Genomic DNA, 19,732 nt, shown 5'->3' on the forward strand with positions numbered 1-19,732 from the left:
AAAAAAAAAAATAATAATGCCCACCCCGCCCCCACCCCAGCCTGAATCCAGCCTCTGGCTTTCCAATGCACACAAAATTTAACAGCCAAATTGGGAGTATGTAGGCATGGGGGAGGGAGAAAATGGTAGAATTTCTATGCCTTACACAGTTTAACCCTCACACATCAGGGATATTATAGAAAATAATAAAATACATTGTTTATACTGGATGTTAGCTTTTAGAAGACCTAATGAAGAAAGCTTCTGTGGAGGCACCAAACAGAAGGGAGATTTCGCTACACCTTTTATTATTTCAAATATAGATCAATGAATTACATCAAAACTACAGGCAACAATTAGTATAAATAATACTTTAATCAGTGGCAGCAGAACATTGATTACTTCTATTAAGAAAGCATCTTGTATGAACAGACACCATGGGGCTGACTGACAATGTCATCTCCCAACAAAAGGCTGCAATGGACAAAGTGAGATGGGAGTCTGAGAAGCAGTGTCCTCAGCAAACACTTCACTCCCCCCAGTTACTATCCCAACATACCATTTTTAAAAACCCTCAAAACAAACACTTCTGGCTCATAGTTGGGGGAACAAACTGGAAACAAATAAAAGCAAATGGGCACTGAGCCTTTCTACACCTAGGTCTCCAGAACACGTTCCCAGAAGGAAACTCATTTCCTTCCCTGCCCTGGCCGGCTGGGGGGCCCTGCTTCTTGCCCGCCCCACTCCTGTGGGCCCAAATGGACGACAGGGTCTGATTGGGACCTCAGGGTTGGGGGCTGCCCTCTGGGCCTTGCAGGCTCCATTAACATTTCAAAAGGGAATCTCTAGAAGCCGAGAAGGAGAACTGAGACTTATAAACAAAGAATTCGTTTCTCTGATAAAATTACTTTCCAAAGTAGTGGAGCTATTTTTAAGAAGGAACTTGGGTTTTCTTCATCAAATATACCTCTTGGCTTTCCTCTAGGGCAGAAGTGAAGGCAGTTACGTAGTTTGGCATTTGGTCTGAAGCTGGGATGAGTAACCTGAACTTCTAGGAAGGGAAGAAATCTATATAATAATTTTTATAATGCATATATAATTGGACATTGTGAAATATATACCTCCCCACACACAAGGAGAAGTTTTGATGTATTAACAAGTTTGGGTTTTAGGGAAGAATCTGAGCAACTTTCCAACTTGCCTAAAGATAGCAGCTCTTTTCAAATGCTGCATCCAAAGACTGCTCTCCATGTTAGAGGAGGGAAAAAAGAAGAGAAGGGTAGTTAGAGTCCAAAAGGTTAAGGGTTTAGAGGTCAGTCCTCCCGGCTGAAATACAGCTAATCGAATAGAAAATTTGTCCTCTGGATGAACCTGATTCTGTAATTTAGCCGAACTTCAGTAAAATACCTTTTCAGCTTCTCAACGTGAGGGCATCAGAAAAAAGACGTCTTGACTATGTATGAACTCTGTGCTTTTTGTCATAGAAACAATGATGCAAATAATGCAGGAATATCCATCTTTAATATCCCGACGTGGCGATATTCAAGTATTGCCATGTGCAAGTCTGAGAGCCAGGCTCACCCCAAGGAGGAACAAAGAGCTGTCCCTAGGGTCTAATACAAAAGACCAAGGCTTGGAGGATACTTTAGAGAAGTGGAATTTCAGCCTAGGGACCCCAGTGAATACCTGCCCTCAGCTCTCAGGAGACACAGAACCAAAGAACATGCCCGTAGAGGAAGTCTTTTTTCCCTCTACACTCAAATATATTTTAAAAATTACCTCTGAAACCTTCTGAAGCACTGAAAAATAGCCCCAATTCTGAATCTCCTTTTCAACCTCCCTCCTGCTCCCTCCCCCCCCACTTTTGTCACTTTTTGGTAAGGGACAACCAGGGGCTTCTTTTTGGAGCCCGAGGCTTTGGGGTTTAAACTTCTGAAGCCTTGTTTCATTTGAGTCCATGAACTCTGGCCATTACCTTTGACTCTTTCCCCTTATCCTTAAGGGTCAACATTTTAGAAAAATGAGCTTTGAATCCTTCGCAGGCAAGGCATGAGAAAAATGACTAAAGAACATATCTCCCGTTGTTTGAGAGCGATTGTTTTTAAACCACTATTCTCAAGGCAAGGGAGCGGAAAGGGCCTGAAAACTTTTGTACTTTTACAAATTCCGCTTCGAATTAACAGGTTGAAAAATTCCTTAGATTTGTTTTGAAAAATTAAAACTTAGGGGGAAAAACCCCTAAGACCAACTTTTGTGGACTTCTAGATTCAGTTAGTTTTTCATTTTTTTAAAAGCAAGATTTCCTCACCTTCCCACTTTCTCCCCAATGCACATCCCTTCTCCCATACCAGCCATACACCAATTCCTATAAAATACTGCTACATGGAGTATTTGGGGACATTCGGAATCCAGTTGGAACAGAAAATTCAGTCATTATCTAATGACCCAGAACATGGAGGTTTTGTTTTCTTTCCCCAGAAGGAAAATGTAGGACCATTTGTTTCTTTCTTTTCTCCCTTTCCTCTAATCACCCAGAACTAGTTGTAAGCACAGTGCTGAAAAACACACATGTGGACATACATATTCAAGAACTCAACTTTGAGTGGATCCTTCCCTTCCCTCTAGAAGGGTTAAGGGCCTCCTATATACATTTCCTGGGAGTGGGGAGGGGGTGGAGTTCCAGCCAGAAGTCAGGCCACGCACCTCTGATTCCGCTCCCTGAAACTCAGTCCCTTTCACATGTTAAGTTTTTTGGCAACACCATGTTAGTTATTTCTGTACCCCAATTCTCCAACAAATAAATATTTAAGCAAATATAAACATAAAACAACCCGTTTCTGCTTCCTTCTTAGACTCATTTCTTTGGGCACAGGGATACTGGGAGCAAAAAATATATATATATTTTTTCACACTGGAAATACAGACAACCCAGAAAGTTCAGGAATCCTGGCTCAGCTCTCCTGCTTCTACTGAAAACACCTAGCGCAGAGGTGGCCAAGCTTCTGCCTCAACTCTGGCACATTTTTAAACCACAAAGATCCCTGGAGGGGTGGGGTGGGGGAGCATGTTCAAATTCACACTGGGATAAAGCATCCAACCTTCATTTGCAAATTCAAAACCCAACAGCAGAGATTTTCAGGAGTTTAATCACTCGCCAAGGTTTTATGTTCTCAGTAGCTCCTGCCATTTGATAATATACTTTAGAGAGAGAATCCCGCCCCCTCCCACCCCCATCCCCGCTCCAGGGAGGGTGCTGCCCTCGGGCAGGATGCTAACCTTAGTCCGAGGGAGGCCTGCGTGGGTCCCAGGTCCACCCCACAGTACCTTAGAGCCCAGGGAGGTGACAGCAGGCCCGGCCTGCCCCCGCAGCTTCGGCTCAGCCAGGAGCTCAGGGAGGGGTGGGCCCAGGGTCCCCACTTCTATAAGGTCGTCAGGTCCGTGTGGTGGTCCTTGGCCAGCGGCTGCAAATGCTGGCCAGGGGCAGTTGAGGAGGAGCAGGAGGACGAGGACGAGGACGAGGAGGACCTGCCTTTGGTGTTGGGCAGCTTGTGGTCTTTTTTCCACTTCATCCTCCGATTCTGGAACCAGATCTTGATCTGGCGCTCGGAAAGACACAGGGTGTGAGCGATTTCAATCCGACGGCGCCGCGTCAGATACCTGTTAAAATGAAATTCTTTTTCCAGTTCTAGGACTTGCTGCCGGGTGTAGGCCGTCCGGGACCTCTTGGGCTCCCCGCCGGTGTAGTTGGGGTTCACTGAGAGACAAAACAGATGGCACAAGGTCAGCTCCGACCTCGGGGTAGGCCCCTGGCCACCGGCACTCACTTCCTGGCGCGCCCCGAGGCCGGGCCCTCCCTGCGCTCCCTCCTGGCCCGCTACTCCCTGCCTCCCGCCCGCCCTCTTTCCCCAGCGCACACGCTCCCTCCCTCCCACCCCCTCGCACCCACCTGCTCCCCTGGGCTCGCAGGCAGGGATCCCCAAACGTACCCCCGTCTCCCCAGCCTGCCGCCAGCTCCAGAATTCCCAGGCATTTTGGAAATCCCCTCTCCTCCACCGCGTTCCCTCCACTCTGAAAATGGAGTCCTCCCCCACCCCACCCCCATCTCCACCCCTTTTTGCGCCCGCAGACAGGCAGCCAGCCACATGGTCCCGGCTTGCTCCCTCGGCTATAAAAATTTATGGAGAGAGTAACTGCGGCGCCCATTGAAACCCCACACGCCCCCACCCACTCGCACCCCCTCTAGGGGCTCAGGCCGCCGGGCCAGGGTGGAGACTGAGCGGTCCTGTGCCTGTCCTTACCGGAATTCACGTGCACCTTCTTCATCCACGGGTAGACCACTGCCGGCTGCTTGAGGGCAGTCCCGGGGGGAGGCTGCTTGGGGCCTCCCGGCTGGCTACAGGCCCGGGCGCCGGGCAGGGGTGCGGGCGGGGGCGCGGAGGGAGCCGGGCATGGCTCTCCGGGAGCACCGTAGTGGCCGCCGGGGCCGCCGGGTTCTGGCCCGTGACCCCGCGTGGGCAGAGACGGGCCGGGCCCCGGGCCGCCGCCTCCGAAGGTCTGCTCACCGAAGTCGGGCCGTGGGTAGAGCCCCGGAGGCTGGAAGTCGGTCCCCTGCGCGCTACCGCCGCCGCCGTAGTAGTCAGCGCCCTGCTCGCCTAGGTAGCCGCCCTGCAAATACTCCTCGCACGGAGGAAACTTGGGGTCCACATACTTGGAGTTCACCATATACGAACTCATGGCCATTAATTTCAGAAGGTAGAAAATACTAATTTTTCTCGTGTTGTCTTTTTTTCTTCTTCCATAGGGCCCTCCTACTTGCTGTCAACTGAATAAAGTTGGCGGCCATGTGACCAGGCCAGCCAATAGCGAGGGAGTGAGTTTATCACCGGGCTGGTGAGCATCTCATAATTTTCACAAATTTAACTAAATAACATACGTGTAATCAAGTGACTCACCGTGGCACCTTTGAGGGCTCCCACCAGATGTTAGTGGAGTTCTAATCCCAGCACCCTCATTCCCCACTGGTAACCCCAGCTTTTGTCTGCCACTGACTTTGCTAACCTCCACTGCCCTCTCCATGCACCCGGACTGCAATCAGCCCCCCAAAATGTGCACAGTTCAAGAGGGAATGAATTTCCCATATTTGTCAAGGTGCATGGCATCAAAAGGTGGGTGGAGGAGATAACTCCTGATTTGGACAGAGAACCCCAGGCAGGCAGGACTCCTGCCCACCCAGCCCGCGGGAGCATGGGGACTCTGCCATACAAAGGCCGAATCCCTCCGGCTTTGTCTTCATCAGGGTCACCCAAAAGTTACTACAATCTGGCTGGCCTGAATCAAATTAGGCAATGAGTAACTGCCAAGCTTTCTTTGAAGGCCAGGGTGTTTGTAGCCAAATCTGGCCTTGCTGGTATGGCAAGAAGCTCCCTTGATTCTCTGGCTAGGGCAGCAGGGGAGGGTAGCCCAGGAAGGTTGTGAGGTAAACCCACCTCACTCAAAAGCATCCCCAAAAGGGCCCTTAACTCCCTCTTCCCGGCTTGCCTTCTTCCCACCTGGCAGCAAAGGTCAACAAGCCCCCTCTTTGGGCACCCTCCAACTTTATGCCCCTAGAGAAGAGAGCTGATCCTGGGGCTACCTGACTCCCACTTCACTCCCCAGTGCCCCCAAACCTAACCCTCTGGCCCTGCATTCATGCAACCAATTAGGGATTTACACAGGGGGCCCTGTTTGAAGGTGAGGAGCTTCTCCAGGAAAAGGCTACTTTACATAATTGGGCTCCGACGATCCTCCTGCCTGGAGTCCAAGGTAATAAAACAGAAAGAGGCAACTGAGCAGCCGGCTGCCTCTGGCCTCCACTTCTGACTATTGCAGAGAATGTGAAGTTTTTGCATCGACCATATATTCCCCTAGAATCGAATCTGTGACTACGTGGATACCACACAAATTCGGTTCTACAGGGTATATATAGACAACGTTACTGCCTCCAGGTTCCACCCAGAGCAAGTACCCAGACTGTTGCCAGTCCCAGCCTCTCCTCCTTGGAGCCGCCAGCCCGACGCAGCCACCTTCACTTTCAGAGACAGTTCAGGTAGTCTGAAGTGCTTGGTGGCAATTTGCAGCAACGAGTTTCCCATCCTTGTACCAGAGCCAGGGTTACCAAGCAGCCAAGGAGTCAGGACAGTCTTCTTAAGAAAGAAAGAAAAGAACAGAAGAAAAATAATCCATCGCAGAATGGCGATTGTATTATTATCCCCTTTCTGGATGCACATAGCACCCCATCCCTTATCAAGTGGTATTTTCCAGAAAGGAGAAAATGCCCTTAGTGGCAGAAGAAAAAGAAGCAAGAGGGAATATCCTCTGCCCCTACTTTTGCCCACTGCCAGGGCAAGCCAGGTTGGCTGGCTAAGCTAGTTCTCCAAGAAGTCGCACGTTTACCTTCCAGGGCTCTGAGCCCGGCTGGCCTCTCTGTCCGGCTGCTGCTTACCACCCCGAGGCAGGCGCTGCTTGCAGGCACGGAGCTGCCCTGGGCTGGGGCTGGTGTACTAATGGTGAAGGGCAGGGCGAGGGGTCATTCGAAATCATTTACAAACATATCACAAAGTTTCATTATTTTTGCTTTGCCGACAGCAGCACACAAGAGTACAAAAGTTCACGAAGTGTGCCGCCCTAGTGCTTCGGCGCAGTCTGGGGCTCACCCCTCAATTCACAGCACCAAGAGGGCTCAGGACTGGGATGGATTTCGGGGACAGAGGGATACCCGGGCTTGGGTGGGGATTTTGGATCCTTAACTCTAAGCTAGAGGTATTTCATTTTGTTTTTTATTTTACCCTCATGATTCAAAAATTGTTTTCAAGCCTCAACTTGGGCCTGGTGGGGTGGAACAGGGAGAATTCCCTCCACTCCCCCTACCCCTAGTATGGCAAAATTGGCTGACTTCTCTGCACTGTGCACACTCCCCACACACTCCCCACAGTCCTTTGGTTCCAGTGCTTTGGCTATTTTGTAGGGATTTCCCGGGTGCCAATTCTAACAAGACCTTCTGAAACTGCCCCACATCCAACTCCCTTGTCCCAGGGGGTTCCCCCAACTTCCTTTAATGCCAAGAGCTCCTGGGGACCTTGGGTCTAGACTTTATCCAGAAAAATTGGGGGAGCTTGCTGGGATGAGTGGGGACCTGAGTGAGGGTACACATTTTCATATTTATTAGACACTGTGACCTGCATTTCACCTTATTGCTCCACTCCTTCAGACAGGTCAAAGCCAACGAGTTATTGATGAACAAAAGCGTTAAATATTCACCTCCCGCTCAACTGCCCATACAAATGCTTTTGATGTCTCCGGCTTTTTGTGCTGTGTTCAGCTACGGGGTGCCAGTCCTGGGTTTGCAAGCAAGGAGCATCCACAGAGATAAGCACCCAGAGCCAGGGGAGCTACAGGAAGAGGGCAAGACCAGGAGTTCTGGGGACGCTGGATTTTCCGGCCTGGAGCTGCAGGGCCTGTTTCACTTGAGACAGCCTGATTCGTAGAGGTGAACTATGTACTGCGCGGATCCTCCACTCCTAGGGGGTGGGCACAGCCCCTAGGGAGTTGATTATGTTGCCCAGCCTGGAGGGCAGAAATCTGGCCCAGAGCCAAGCCCTATCTTCTCCGACCCTACAAAGAGGACGTCTCACCAGAAAGGGAGGGTGCCTGGTTCTTAACATCTTCACGCATTCCATCTCTCATTAAAATAAAACCATCTCCGTTTTGCATGAGGGTCTTTCCTGGAGTCTCTCCCCACCACCATCATCTTAATGAGATAGCCTTCCTGAGAGTTCACAGGCCTCCTCAGAAGTGTACCTGTCTTCCTCGGCATAAGCAACTCTGAAAGGGCCGAACTTTTGAGCCCAGCACCCCAAGAATCTCTGCCCCCAACAGCACCCCCAAACACCCCTCCCCCTTGTCTGCCTGCAACACTAGCGGCTCTGGTGCAGAAATTCTCGAATTGCAGGTAGAGAGGAGCAGGAGTGAATTAGAAGGGCCCTGTCCCTCCCTCCTTCCTCAGCCCAAGTCCTCAACCCAAGACCCAAATCCCTGAGGCCGGGGCTGGGCCGGGGGAGAGGGTAGGAGGGACTTGCACGTAAAGCTCAGAATTTTCAGCCCTTCCCGGAAGCGGGCCAACCCAACACACCCGCAGCCGTAAAGGGTTGCGTCCCCCACCTCCACATTCCTTTTATTTAAAAAACAAAAACAAAACAAAACAAAAAAACGAGAGAAGGTCGGGGCCAGGCTGGACCGGGTTAAGCTGGGCTGGGCGGCGAATGGGGATCGCGTTGCCTGGGTGCTTAGCAGGTTGGTTCGAGCAGAGGGCGATGCTCGACACAACTTGTTAATAGGGCAGGCTGCTAATTAGCTGCAAGCTCTTCACAGACTCGTCCGCTGAGGCGGAGCTGCACCTGTGCGAGCGGGGGAGGCCTGGGAAGGCCGGGAAGGTCCAGGGAGGCCCAAGGAGACAAGGGCGAGCGCTCGCTGCGCGTTCCCTTAGTTAGGTGACTGGAAACTAGGCCCCAGAAAATCTTCCCGGGAGTCCAGCTTAGATCCTCCAGTTCCAAACGGGCTCCCCTCGCTTACCCAGGCCTGGGGAGGCAGGGGCCGTTTTTCCACCCGCCCACCGCCCCTGGCTCGGCCCTTCTCCCCGCACCCGCCCAGTTATCAATACCGCCCCTTCGCGATTCGGAAGAAACCGGGAGGTACTTACAGCAGTGGTGTCTCACGGTCCCGAACCTGTTGCAATGAAAACGGGGTCACTTGAATTCCACAGGATAATAAAACGGAGATGGATGATACACAGAAAAATGACAAGGCCCAGACACCCCACCAAAACCCGGACCTCCCTCCTGCTTCGGATGCCCGCCCCTAGGAACTGCGCCAAGTTCTCCGCGAAGCGGGAGACTGCAGTGCTCAAGGGCAGACCCGCAGTAGGAGAGTATGCCCCCATCACCTCCCCCACGCCATGCACCTCTTTGGGCAAAACCTTACTTTTTGCCTGGCCCGACTCAGGCGGTCTGTAATAGTGTTTCCCCCGTGGGAAAACGGGAAGCGAGGAGAAAACGGGCCTTTGTGTGTTTCCTTTTGCAAAATCGGCTGGGTGGGCGCAGGTCCACTGGGGAGGGGGCAGCCGCTGCATCTGTCCCTTACCCCAGCTCCCCGTCTGTCTTGAGCTGGAGCAACTCAGCACCCCCTTTCCAATTTCAGATTGGTTTCAAATTCCCCAGCCAACCAGTGCCCCCTCAAAACTGTCTTCTTCCCAAAGAAGGACCAGGCAAGGCTGGGACTTGCCGTCCCACTTCAGCTCTAATTCAAAACAAAGAGCAATTTCCAAGGGAAATGAGGACCCAAATGATAGCCAAGGAAGAGGAAAATCGATGGGTTTAAAGGTAAATGGCAATGCTTTAGACTGTTATCCAGTTCTGTGGATATGACATCATTTCATCAGCATTTTTGCTGGAGAACCCATAAAGCAATCTTACAAAGCAGTGGTCCTCACGGGGGCTGATGTCCAGCTTTCAGTCTCCTCTAGTTTTATTCTGGGACAGGGGGCTTCTCTGAAAAATCGCAGAGGCAGAGCATCTCCATTCTTAAACTTTCTATCTGTCCACCTAGGCTACCCATTTTATTCCTCTTCTGAAGCAGAACTACACTCTGAGGAGGTGAGAGACAGAAAGTTCCTCTGGTGAGGTGAGAACCCTCAATTCCTAATTTTCTGTGTCTAGAAGGGAGAGGGGATTCCCATCCTATTTCTTGATTTAGGTTAAGCTAAAATTAACTTCCATGGGACTTCTCCCCACCACCAGGCAGAAAAGATGGGGCAGATAAATCCCCCACCCCTGGAGTTGTCCTGGAAAAAGTAATAAGTGACTTACTGGTTTTCTCTCCTAGTGGGCAGGGGAGCTGGGAGCAGACTGTCTCCTTCTGAACCCGGCGCTAGCTGGAGCCTCTCACTTTCCTATCGCTGCTCCAGGAACCAAGCATCTGCACTTGTATGCTCTTAACCTAATTTATGGTGGGAATTATATTTTGGCTTGTCAACTCTCAAGCCATAAAACAAAGTTTATTGGAATCACGTGCTCGTAAATAGCCACTCAGGTCCCATCTCTGCAGAACCATAAATAACCTTCGGCTTTAAACTTTTATTCACTAAATAAAGGTTCACTGCAACTGTTCCCTCACATTTAAATAGTTCCAAATATCTAGGATTCAAGGGGGGAAGTCATATTCATATCAATACCCTGGTCTTTTCAAACAGCATCTTTTCAGGGACTCTGTTTAGAGGGAGAGATAGTGCAATTTGGAAAAGGCTGGTTGGTGGGCATGTCTTATGATTCTTTGGCTGCATCCGCTGTGAGTACCATCAACTCCTTTATTTCAATCATATTCTAGCTCTAGATGTGGTAAATAAAGAGGAAAGCCAAAGGTCATTTCTATTGGCTTATACCAGAAGTTATTTCAAATTTTGTTTTAGCTTCAGTAGAAAAGAGTGGTTGGAGGCTGGGTGGGCTTGGGGGTGGGGGTGGCAGTTGGAGTTAACACTTGGCCCTGTATTGTTGTGAATGGGCTCAGCAAAAGTTGAAGGTAGCCACATGCCTAGAGGTTTCTGTAATTTGCTTAGATCTGGAAGGGAAGCCTTTGCAAGTGACCAAACTGCTTAAAACAGCAAGACTTGGGGTTTGGTGATGTGAGAAAGTAGAGAATAGCCTCATCGGGCATCTTTGGCAACTGAAGCTCTAAAGAAGGTTATAAAACAATAAAACAGCCCTGGTGTGAAGGGGACAGGGTGTGAGGAAGCAAATGAGGCTCTTAGGAACCCAAGCCCAGGAAGTCAGATGTCCCCAGTCCCACAGGCCCTGGGGTCCAAATCTGGGTAAGATCCTATCTCTCCCCGATATTACCCCTCCACTCCACCTCCCCCCCGCCCCACCCCGCACACTGCCACTCCCACCAGAGGGAGAGCCTGAGAGGAGGAGGCAGCTGCTCTCCCGCTGAGAAAACCAAGAAAAGAGCCTGGGCCTGAGCACTGCTCCATCGAGAGTGTGACTCTGTGCTTGGGGTAGGTGGGGGTGGGAAAGACACCCCCAGCTCCCACCAAAGGGAGTGAATGAAAAGAGAATTGACACCACCCTCCTCAGCATCCTTCCACAGCCCACCAGAGTTGCTACCAAACAGTGTGGAAACATGTGATTTTGACTATTCCAATTAAAAGAATGGATGTTCTCTGTAGCTTTGTAGAGCACATATACATCTAAGATTTCTAAATAAAATTGTGAAAGTTCTCATCAGCAAGTCCTATCAAACCCATGAAAGAGATTCCTTTCTACTAAAATCTCTTTGCATTCTAATTTCCACCCATTCTCTGTGCATTTCTAAACCCATTTCCTAATTTCACATTCATTGGATATGAAGCAGGGAGCTATTAGTCCAGACTGTATGGCATTTATTTCTCTCCCCCAACCCCCACCCCATTAGCCCACTTAGAAGTATCTTTTTCTTTTACAGTTGGCAGTATCTGTTTTTAAAATATGAGTAAAGATCAATCCTTTAAAAACTGTTTTCTGACTCTATTAGCACTAGGTGAGCAGCTTCAAAACAAGTCCTTGTTCATCCATTTTTTAAAAAGTTTGAGGGCTTGGGAAAGCCTTCTTTATTTTTCCTTAATTCCTAACTTAATAAAACTGAGTTAACCAAAGGATATATGACATTCTAAGCAGTTGTGATGAGCTTTTTATGGGACAAGGGTGGTGTAAAGAGAAGACCAGACTGAGGAGATGGTGTTTGAAACAATATCTGGCACCTAATCTGGGCTCAAGAGACATTTTTTGAATGAATGATAATGTAAGATGATGACTGGGACTTGCCCACAGTCTTCACTGTGGCTTACATAAGAAGAATAAAATTATACAGCCTACTCTGTATATTTAGATGATAATAGGAAAGTAACTAGCTCTGCTGAGGGGAAAGGAGGAAAGAAAGGAAGACATTGAGGCACACAACTTCAATCACTTTCTAATCTTAGGATAGTCAGACAACATGGTTAAGGAGAGTGTACACCTTCCTCCGATCTTCCCTTGGCCCCTGCCCCCAGTTTTGGGCTTTTTTAGATGAATGACAGTGTGGAATGGGGAAGTGCAAACTCTGTCTAGTAAGAAGGCTGAGCACCAGGGAGAAGAGCAGCCTAGCTTGGGCCGATTTCTTGGGGCTTTTCCAAGGACTGTCAATGGTGGTGGTGGTAAGTCATGAAGACGAGGTGGGGAGAAGAGGTAGAAGCCTTCTTAGAAACCTGTTGCTGGGTACAGTGAGATTCTGAGCACTGTCTTCCCCATCTGACTGGGAAGAGCCAGTTCTCGGAGTTTCTGCTCAAAGAGCTCCCATGAGCTAGAGTCCCCCGCAGGGTTCTCCCAACCCAGATGCCAGAGCCACTCCCAGGAAGGAAGAGAAAGTGAAGGGGCCCAGGAGGCATCAGCTGCACTCCAAATGTAACGAGGTCCGTTCTCTGCCTGCCCTAGAGGCCCTTGCTATGTGGCCTGCTGCTGCTAAGTCACTTCAGTCATGTCCGACTCTGTGCAACCCCATAGGCGGCAGCCCACCAGGCTCCCCTGTCCCTGGGATTCTCCAGGCAAGAACACTGGAGTGGGTTGCCATTTCCTTCTCCAATGCATGAAAGTGAAAAGTGAAAGTGAAGTCACTCAGTCGTGTCCGACTTTCAGTGATCCCATGGACTGCAGCCTACCAGGCTCCTCCGTCCATGGAATTTTCCAGGCAAGAGTACTGGAGTGGGGTGCTATTGCCTTCTCCTTGCTATATGGCCTAGGAAAGGATATTCTGACCTTGACATGCAAGAGGCCTCTTGCCCAGAGGTGGTGCTGAACTCTTCTCTTAAACTATCTCCAAACCAGGATAAGTGGGAATGAGACTTCAGATGAATCCCCTAGACCAGGGGTAGGAAGGAAACCGCCAGGCCTGGCACTTAGGGACACAGACTGGGGAAGAGCCAGAGAAGGGCTGAACAGGGAGTCCCAAACATGAGAGAAATATAATTTCATATTCCTGACACTATAGTCTATCGCTGAAAGAGGAACACAACACCTCTCCTGCTACCCCCACCCCTCCCCCTACAGTAGGGTCTGCTCACTGGAACTCTGCCTTGGTGTCTTCTGGGAAGGAGAGGTAACCCTGGAGGTAACAATTCCAATAGTGAGATGTGGCATCCAAAAGAACGGGCTCTGGGGCGGGAACTGTAATGGGGGGCCAGACCTGGAAAAAGCTCCAGTGGGTCCAAGAAAAGCAGGGTGTGGAATAGCCATCTAAGCCCATTGAGAATCAAGAACAGAGGTTAGATGGGTCAGGAGATGGGGGTGGCTGGGCAACTGCAGCACTGCTCAATTTCATGGGCCAAACTCTGCTAGACATGGTTTATAGCAGGAGGGACAAGGTGTGTTTGGACAGGAAATCCGACCCAGGTGGACTCCTGGTTAAGCAGAAGCAGCTTGGCCAAGGGCTGCAGAGGCCCTCTTAGGAAAAGTCTGTAGTCAGAAGTCTTGGAGGCCAGGGGTAAGGGGTAGAACCTGGCTGCATGGGAGGGGTGTACATATGTGTGGGTTATAGCCTGAGAGAGTATTTATATAATTCTTTTTAAAAGATATAAAGTATCTCAAAAAATAGAAGGGCTGATGGAGATCTGAGGGGGATAGTCCTCTTTAAGACACACCTTGACATCACCATGGCCCAAGGTGGGAGCTGTGGCTCAGCCATGGCCCTGGAGCCCAGATCTTGGAACACAAGCAGATTAAGGTTGCGGAACACTCCTTGCCTCCTTTGTGTTGGCCACTGGCCTTTGGCTTTTCCACTCTGTCCCAGCTTTCAAGATACTGAAAAAAGGGTACTTGCCTTGGGGCTGTAAAAGAGGCTGTGACTGGGTGGTGGTAAGGAAGGTGGCTCCAGAAGGTGGCCTGCTCTCTAGTAAGACCTGAGCCTTCTGTAAGAGTCACGGATGTGCCTGTGTGGGTGTGAGGCTTCTGCTACCTGGTATCTGCCCCCTGAGGAGCTGGGGGCACCTTCTTCTTGGATGTGGCCCTGAAGTCTACCTGTAGGCAGGTGCCAGACAATGAGACCCAAGGAAGCAGGGCCTCTGAGACCCACTACAGCAACAGGGGAAGCCCCAGATCCATGTTCTCCTGTGACCAAGCCTAGGCCTGTCTTCTCTGTACAATTCAGGGAATGGGTGCGTGAACCAGGTCTCTCTCAGCTCTAAAAGGCTAGGCCTGATTATTAAACAGAAAAAGGATACTGATGATAAGAAACACCTATTGAATGCTTGTTATTCAATATGTGATTAAAACAGGTATTGAATGTTTGGCTAGTGCCAAAAACCCATTTTAAGTGCCTAATCAGTGAGTTAATATATGTAAAATAGAATAGTGCTGGGCACATAGTAGTGCTATGTAAGTAAAAATCCTCATAACAACCCTTGAAGGTACTCTAATTATCTCTGCTTTCCACATGAGGAAACAAGCCCAGAGAGTTTGCCCTACTTGCCTAAGCTCACACAACAGTTCAGTGGAAAAAATTTGAAAGGAGGCAGTCTGTACCTAGAACCTATTCACCTCTTTGAAAAAATCTCTGAGTTAGCAAGCGGTCAATTTCCCCTTCCCAGTTTGGTAGCAACTAGTCAGCTTACGACTTTTCCCTGGTGGCTCAGATGGTAAAGCGTCTACCTGCAATGCAGGAGCCGCAAGTTCGATCCCTGGGTCAGGAAGATCCCCTAGAAAACCGGATGCAGGAGGGAGCTCCCTTAACTAGGGGGAGGGGCATTGCTAAATGGTAGTGATAACTTGGCCCCTGTAGACCACAGAATCATAAAAGACACAGGAAAGACCCTCAACCAGTACTCAAACATAAGCATACATCTTAACTGCCATGGTGGAGAGTGTTTATAAACTGCAGGTTCTGGACATCCTGATTCAGTAAGTCTGGCATGAAACAAAGGAACCTGCATTATAAAGAAGAGGCTTGAATGCAGGCCTTCATTAAGAATCACTGCTCTAACGTAGGGAAATGAGGGAAGCAAAAGACTGTGTTGCAAGGAGACAACAAGGAACAGTGAGGTTGGATCACAGCCAGTTGGGGATGTCACCGCTGATGCGAGAAACACCCCCATGGAGCCCACCAAAGGCCTGAAATGGGTGCAATGGGTAAAGAAGAGTGTGGGGGTGGTGTGAAAAGGGGGAAAGATGAGTAACTGCGGGATTTTCAAGTCGCACGCAAGAAGTCACCCTGGATCTCGGAGCCTCAAGGGAGTCCCGGGGCCGAGGCCTTGTTCTAAGTGAGCCTGGGCGAGCCCATCAGTTTGAGGCAGGCGACGCTGAAAGCTCGGGTTTTCAAGGCTGTCGCGTCTAGGTACCAGGAATTGCAAGAAAGGAAAGTGGCAAGAACAGCAGCCCAAATGAAGGGGCTGGTAGGGATTGGGCGTGGCTTGCCCCACCAGACCCTCTTTTCCTGCTCTTCAGAGCCCAAAGCGCAGAAATCGCGCCCCCTCCGGGAAGGCGGAGGAAGTGAGGTGGCCCGCCACCCCGGAACCTGCCTTCAGGTTCCTGGGCCCCGGGCTGCCTCTGCTGCCAGTCTCGAGAAGCCGCCCCTGGGGGTGGGCGCCGCATCGCCAACTATCTTCGTTGGCGGAAAACACTTTATGAACTGGGGTGGAGGGCGGGGAGACGGAGGGGGCGGGGTCAGTGTCCCTCCCACACTCCCGCCCGCAAGCGCCCGGGGCATCTCCCGCGCCTCCGTAGCCGACAGGACGCTTGTCCTACAGCGCCTCCTCCTGGACAAGGCGCCAGACAGCAGAGCAGGGGGACTGTTCCAGCCCCGGAAACCCGAGGCCCCGGCTTCTTAGCGCGGGCAGAGTCTTCCCGAGCCAGAGGCTTGAGTTGGTCCTCCCTTCCCATGGGGGCGGCCTCAGGGCCCTCTCGACTCCTTCTGGCCGCCCCCACCCCTACCCCCAGTCCCACCCCTAGCAGTGACAGCAGGCTCGCGACCCAGGAGTGTGCATCCTCCGTTAATTAGGCGAGCCCAGGCGGAAAAACCCTACAGTTCGTGCGTTTATTTATTTATTATTTGTTTGACCGCTTTCTGCTGAGCCACTGGTCCCCACAGAGCCTTCGAACGTGCTGCGCTGGCGTAACAAGATCCGAGAATGGTCCGGTTGAAGAATTGGCCTGAAGTTTGGCGGTTTGAACAGGCGCCAAGAGGAAAGGCCTTTTCCCAAAGCAGAAGCACCAGGCTGAAAAAAATCTATACACTTTCCTGAGGATTATATATATATATATATATATATATATAAAATCTTCGTTTAAGGTGTTAAAAAATGTATGTATGTTTAACACCATGAAAGAAAGATTTGGTTTTCTTCTGGTCACTAGCTCGTATTTGCATACTGTTTCTAAAGTACAGATTTAAATTTGGGTGAGGTGGTGAGTCAAGATGATTGAAAATAACGTGGTCAAGGGCAAGATGTTTGGCTATATTTAGACTGAAGGCTGGAATAAAGGAAAGATCAGGAGCGAATCCTGAGGCAAGAAGGAGTGGAGAGATCGGGTTTTATCTTCCAGCTCTGAGTCCACTCGCCCCCTCCCCCCATCCGTGCTTTGCTGGTTGGATCCCTAGGCTGGGTTATTTCATTGCACATGCGCCGGACGCTGGGCGCGCGAGCTAGGCAGGCGCAACCCCGCACTGAGCTGTGCGGGAGGTTTGCGCAGCGCTGGGTGGTGTGCAGCACCGCACACTGCTGCAGCGCCTAAGTGCAGAAGAGCCTGAACGCCGCATCTTAGAGACACAGGAAACATACTTTTGCAGGAAATCCTGTTAAAAGCTTCACGCGTCCTTTCTGATCTGCCAGCCCTGTTCCGCCAAACCAACAAAATCGCCATGTTTCCAGTAAACCCTCAAGGTTGTCTGTCCTTTGGATCAGCAGTTTCATATCCAGTGCTCGCCTTCTCCCCCGTCGTTAATCAAGGCTTGGGGGGGGAGGGGAGGGTGAGGGGGAGAGGGAACCACCCTATGTCCAGAGAGTACGACTTCTCCCACATACTGCACAACTATGAAATCCAAGAGACCAGTTCCTAGAAAGAGGGTATCTTTTCGCATTAATTTCGGAAAATTGGCCCTAATTGGACTTAAGTCGGAATTCCGAGTTCTTGGTGGCTTCTCCCCAGCTTCCGGTGCCCCCGCGTGCCCTGCCCGGCGGTCGCACTGCGGCAAGGCCGTAAATACCTCTAGCAGCTGCCTGCCAGCCCAGAGTGAAATACTGTCTTTGTTCCTATTTCCCCTGCTTCTCGAGCTCGGAAAACAGAATTCTGGCGAGATATATTTATTTGGAGGAGCATCTGACAGGAAAATACGTTCGGTTTTCAACCCTGGTGCTTGGCCACGTTTATAACAACGAGCTTCGCTCTTTTTCCGAGTCCTCCGGGAGACCGCAAGCCCAGCTCATTGCCTGACACTAAGGCCCGGACGTGCCATTGGTTCCCTGATCTACACACGGTTAGAGGTTCGGTTCGAGGACTCTGGGAATTACACTCCCCAGCTTGTGAGCTCTTTGGGTCCAACTATATTTTTAATTTCGTTTGAGTTTTTAAAAATTGGGTTAACAGGGACAGTGGGGGCATTTCCAGTAGTGGCAAAAGCGTTGACTAGTCTCCTCTTGGACTAAGTGGCCTGAGTTCAAATGTGACTGGCAGCGTATTTATTCCCTTAGATGCAATTGACTATTTAAGCTCTTAATGCTACTACGGGACTTAGGAAAAACCCCTTAGTCCTCCATATCTGCCCATGACATCACCCTCTGCTGTGCAATTGGACCTGCAGACCGCCCAGGTTCCTAGTCACTTGGGTGCGCTCAGTCATTGAACCCAGGGAGAGGCTACTGAAACTCGGAACACAAGGGCTTGGCCATCACGGCCACAACTCGTCCCCACCCCCACCACAACTCCCAGCAATTTAGGGATTTCTCCTGGAGTTGCCAGGGGAGGGCCTTGGGAGCCCCAGTCCAGAGGCCTGTTTTTCAGTAGGTAATGCTCGATACCAATATGAAAGAATGATCTCAGCAGTACTCTAACAGAGATATTTACAAAATACAGACATTCTGGACTTAAAAATCAGTTTCTCATTTGTGAGTGATCATAATTAGTGATCGAGGACAATTGCCCACATCAACTAGCCACACATCGTGGCCCTCCATTTTGAAACGAGCATGATTCCGTTGTTACTTACTAAAAATACTTTTCTATAAAAATGTCATTTATTGTTCAGAAATACGTTTAAGGCCAGCATGGTCACACTGGAATATTTGGGAGAACATTGAGTTAGGCTTTTCCGCTGGCTCCTGAAAAAACAATGCTCCGCCACGCACAGGTTAACCCCATGCGCAATGCGGCAGATTGTCCTGAGGTTTTAATATTTCACGTGTCCGTGAGGGAAGAGGCAATGGGATTTGAGAACTGCATCCTCTAGTGCCCTTCAAAATCCGGAGAAAATAGCATTTCTTTCTGCAAATAATTTTCTTTCGATTCATAGATATTTTGGTTCACTAGTTTTGAAGTCGAGTTGGAAATATTGCTATGCTATTCATTTGTAGGCAACACACACACACCACAACAATACATTTAGAGAGCAAAATGTCTACTCTTTTCCTACTCTGACAAATAAGAAACACACGCGATGCTTGAACTTATTAAGCATGCTTAGAATTTCTGAAACGTCTCTTGTTTTTTTCCCCAAGACCTGCACCAGGGTTTCTGATCCTCTGCTCTACTGCTACCTCTCAAAACATGCATCCATTTTGTGGCACAGAATAACCCAGATTCACCTGACAGATGTGTGTGGAACCTTTCTTGAGTTGTTACGAAAATCATCTGAGAGCTAGAGAAGCGGTTAATATTTAAAATTCCATCCCATAAACAAGGCCCAATAAACCAAAAACTCTAAAAATCAGCATCACTCACCAAAGCCTAGATGAACAAACGTAGCACCATCCTGATACACAGAATCCACCCCACCCCCACCCCCAAGCTCCAACCCTCAGAAAACACCTGTTAGCCTCCCAGGTACCTCTGACCACAGACCAACCGCAAAATACTGCTCTCGACTTCAGAGTGTCTGTAGTGACCCCCAGCAAAGCTGACAGCTCCAGAAACCATCTGCACAGTCTTCCAGGGAGGGGATCCTGAGGCTCTCGGTCTATGCCGCTATCCACCTCTCATAATCTCGAGAGGAAATAGGGCTTCCCTTCTGTTTCTGAGCTCAGCCGGCCCCCACCCAGGGCCCCAGTGGACGTCCGCTCAGAACCTTAGTGATCTGGAGGCAGGGGACGCAGACAGGCACTCCCAGGCCCCGGGGAAGTGTGGGGGTTCGGGTCGGGCTCCCCGAGCTAACCGAACGGGTGGGCACCTCGGGCTTCCCGGTGGCAGCGCAGGGAGCGCGGGGCGGGGGCCGCTCTTACCGGAGGTGCAGAGCTGGAGGCGGCGGTCGTCCCCGGCGGCTGCTGTAATCCACTAGGCGCTGCCCGGTTACTCGCGCTCTGCGCGGCAGGGACCCACTCATGTTGGAGAAGGAGCCGCGTCGGAACCGCGCGTCTCGGCCACCCGGCTGCAGGCCGGCGGCTCCCGGCGGGCGGTGCCGGCGCCAGTGGGGGCCTGGGCGCCCCGGGCTCCTTCCGGGCTCTCCCGCCCGC

The 19,732-nt window shown here is 50.5% G+C and overlaps 1 protein-coding gene across 10 annotated transcripts; it reads right to left on the reverse strand.

Moving 5' to 3' along the window:
* Positions 1-261: 261 nt before the first annotated feature.
* On the reverse strand, positions 262-19,611 carry HOXD4 (homeobox D4). Of its 10 annotated transcripts, none has more exons than XM_025274465.3 (5): positions 19,502-19,611; positions 8,714-8,739; positions 6,412-6,518; positions 4,278-6,161; positions 262-3,733 (listed from the first exon to the last, which is right to left on the reverse strand). In XM_025274465.3, exons 4-5 carry the CDS (start codon positions 4,717-4,719, stop codon positions 3,399-3,401), a joined length of 777 nt encoding a protein of 258 aa, XP_025130250.2. In that variant the 5' UTR covers positions 4,720-6,161; positions 6,412-6,518; positions 8,714-8,739; positions 19,502-19,611; the 3' UTR covers positions 262-3,398. The 10 variants fall into 10 exon arrangements, with proteins under 10 accessions (XP_025130250.2, XP_044789322.2, XP_044789320.2 ...); XM_044933387.2 differs by lacking the exon at positions 19,502-19,611 and adding an exon at positions 9,879-10,914 and having other exon boundaries at positions 4,278-6,158; XM_044933385.2 differs by lacking the exon at positions 19,502-19,611 and adding an exon at positions 9,879-10,914.
* Between the last annotated feature and the right edge of the window lie 121 nt (positions 19,612-19,732).

Source organism: Bubalus bubalis, chromosome 2 (genome assembly GCF_019923935.1).
Source record: "Bubalus bubalis isolate 160015118507 breed Murrah chromosome 2, NDDB_SH_1, whole genome shotgun sequence".
Lineage (NCBI taxonomy): Eukaryota > Metazoa > Chordata > Mammalia > Artiodactyla > Bovidae > Bubalus > Bubalus bubalis.

What these genes read in the sequence shown, in the direction of transcription:
- HOXD4 (XM_025274465.3), bottom strand. Translation starts at nt 4,719, where the DNA reads ATGGCCATGAGTTCGTATATGGTGAACTCCAAGTATGTGGACCCCAAG. An exon ending in GAAGGTGCACGTGAATTCCG is followed by an intron (nt 3,734 to 4,277) that starts GTAAGGACAGGC and finishes TTTGTCTCTCAG; the next exon opens with TGAACCCCAACTACACCGGC.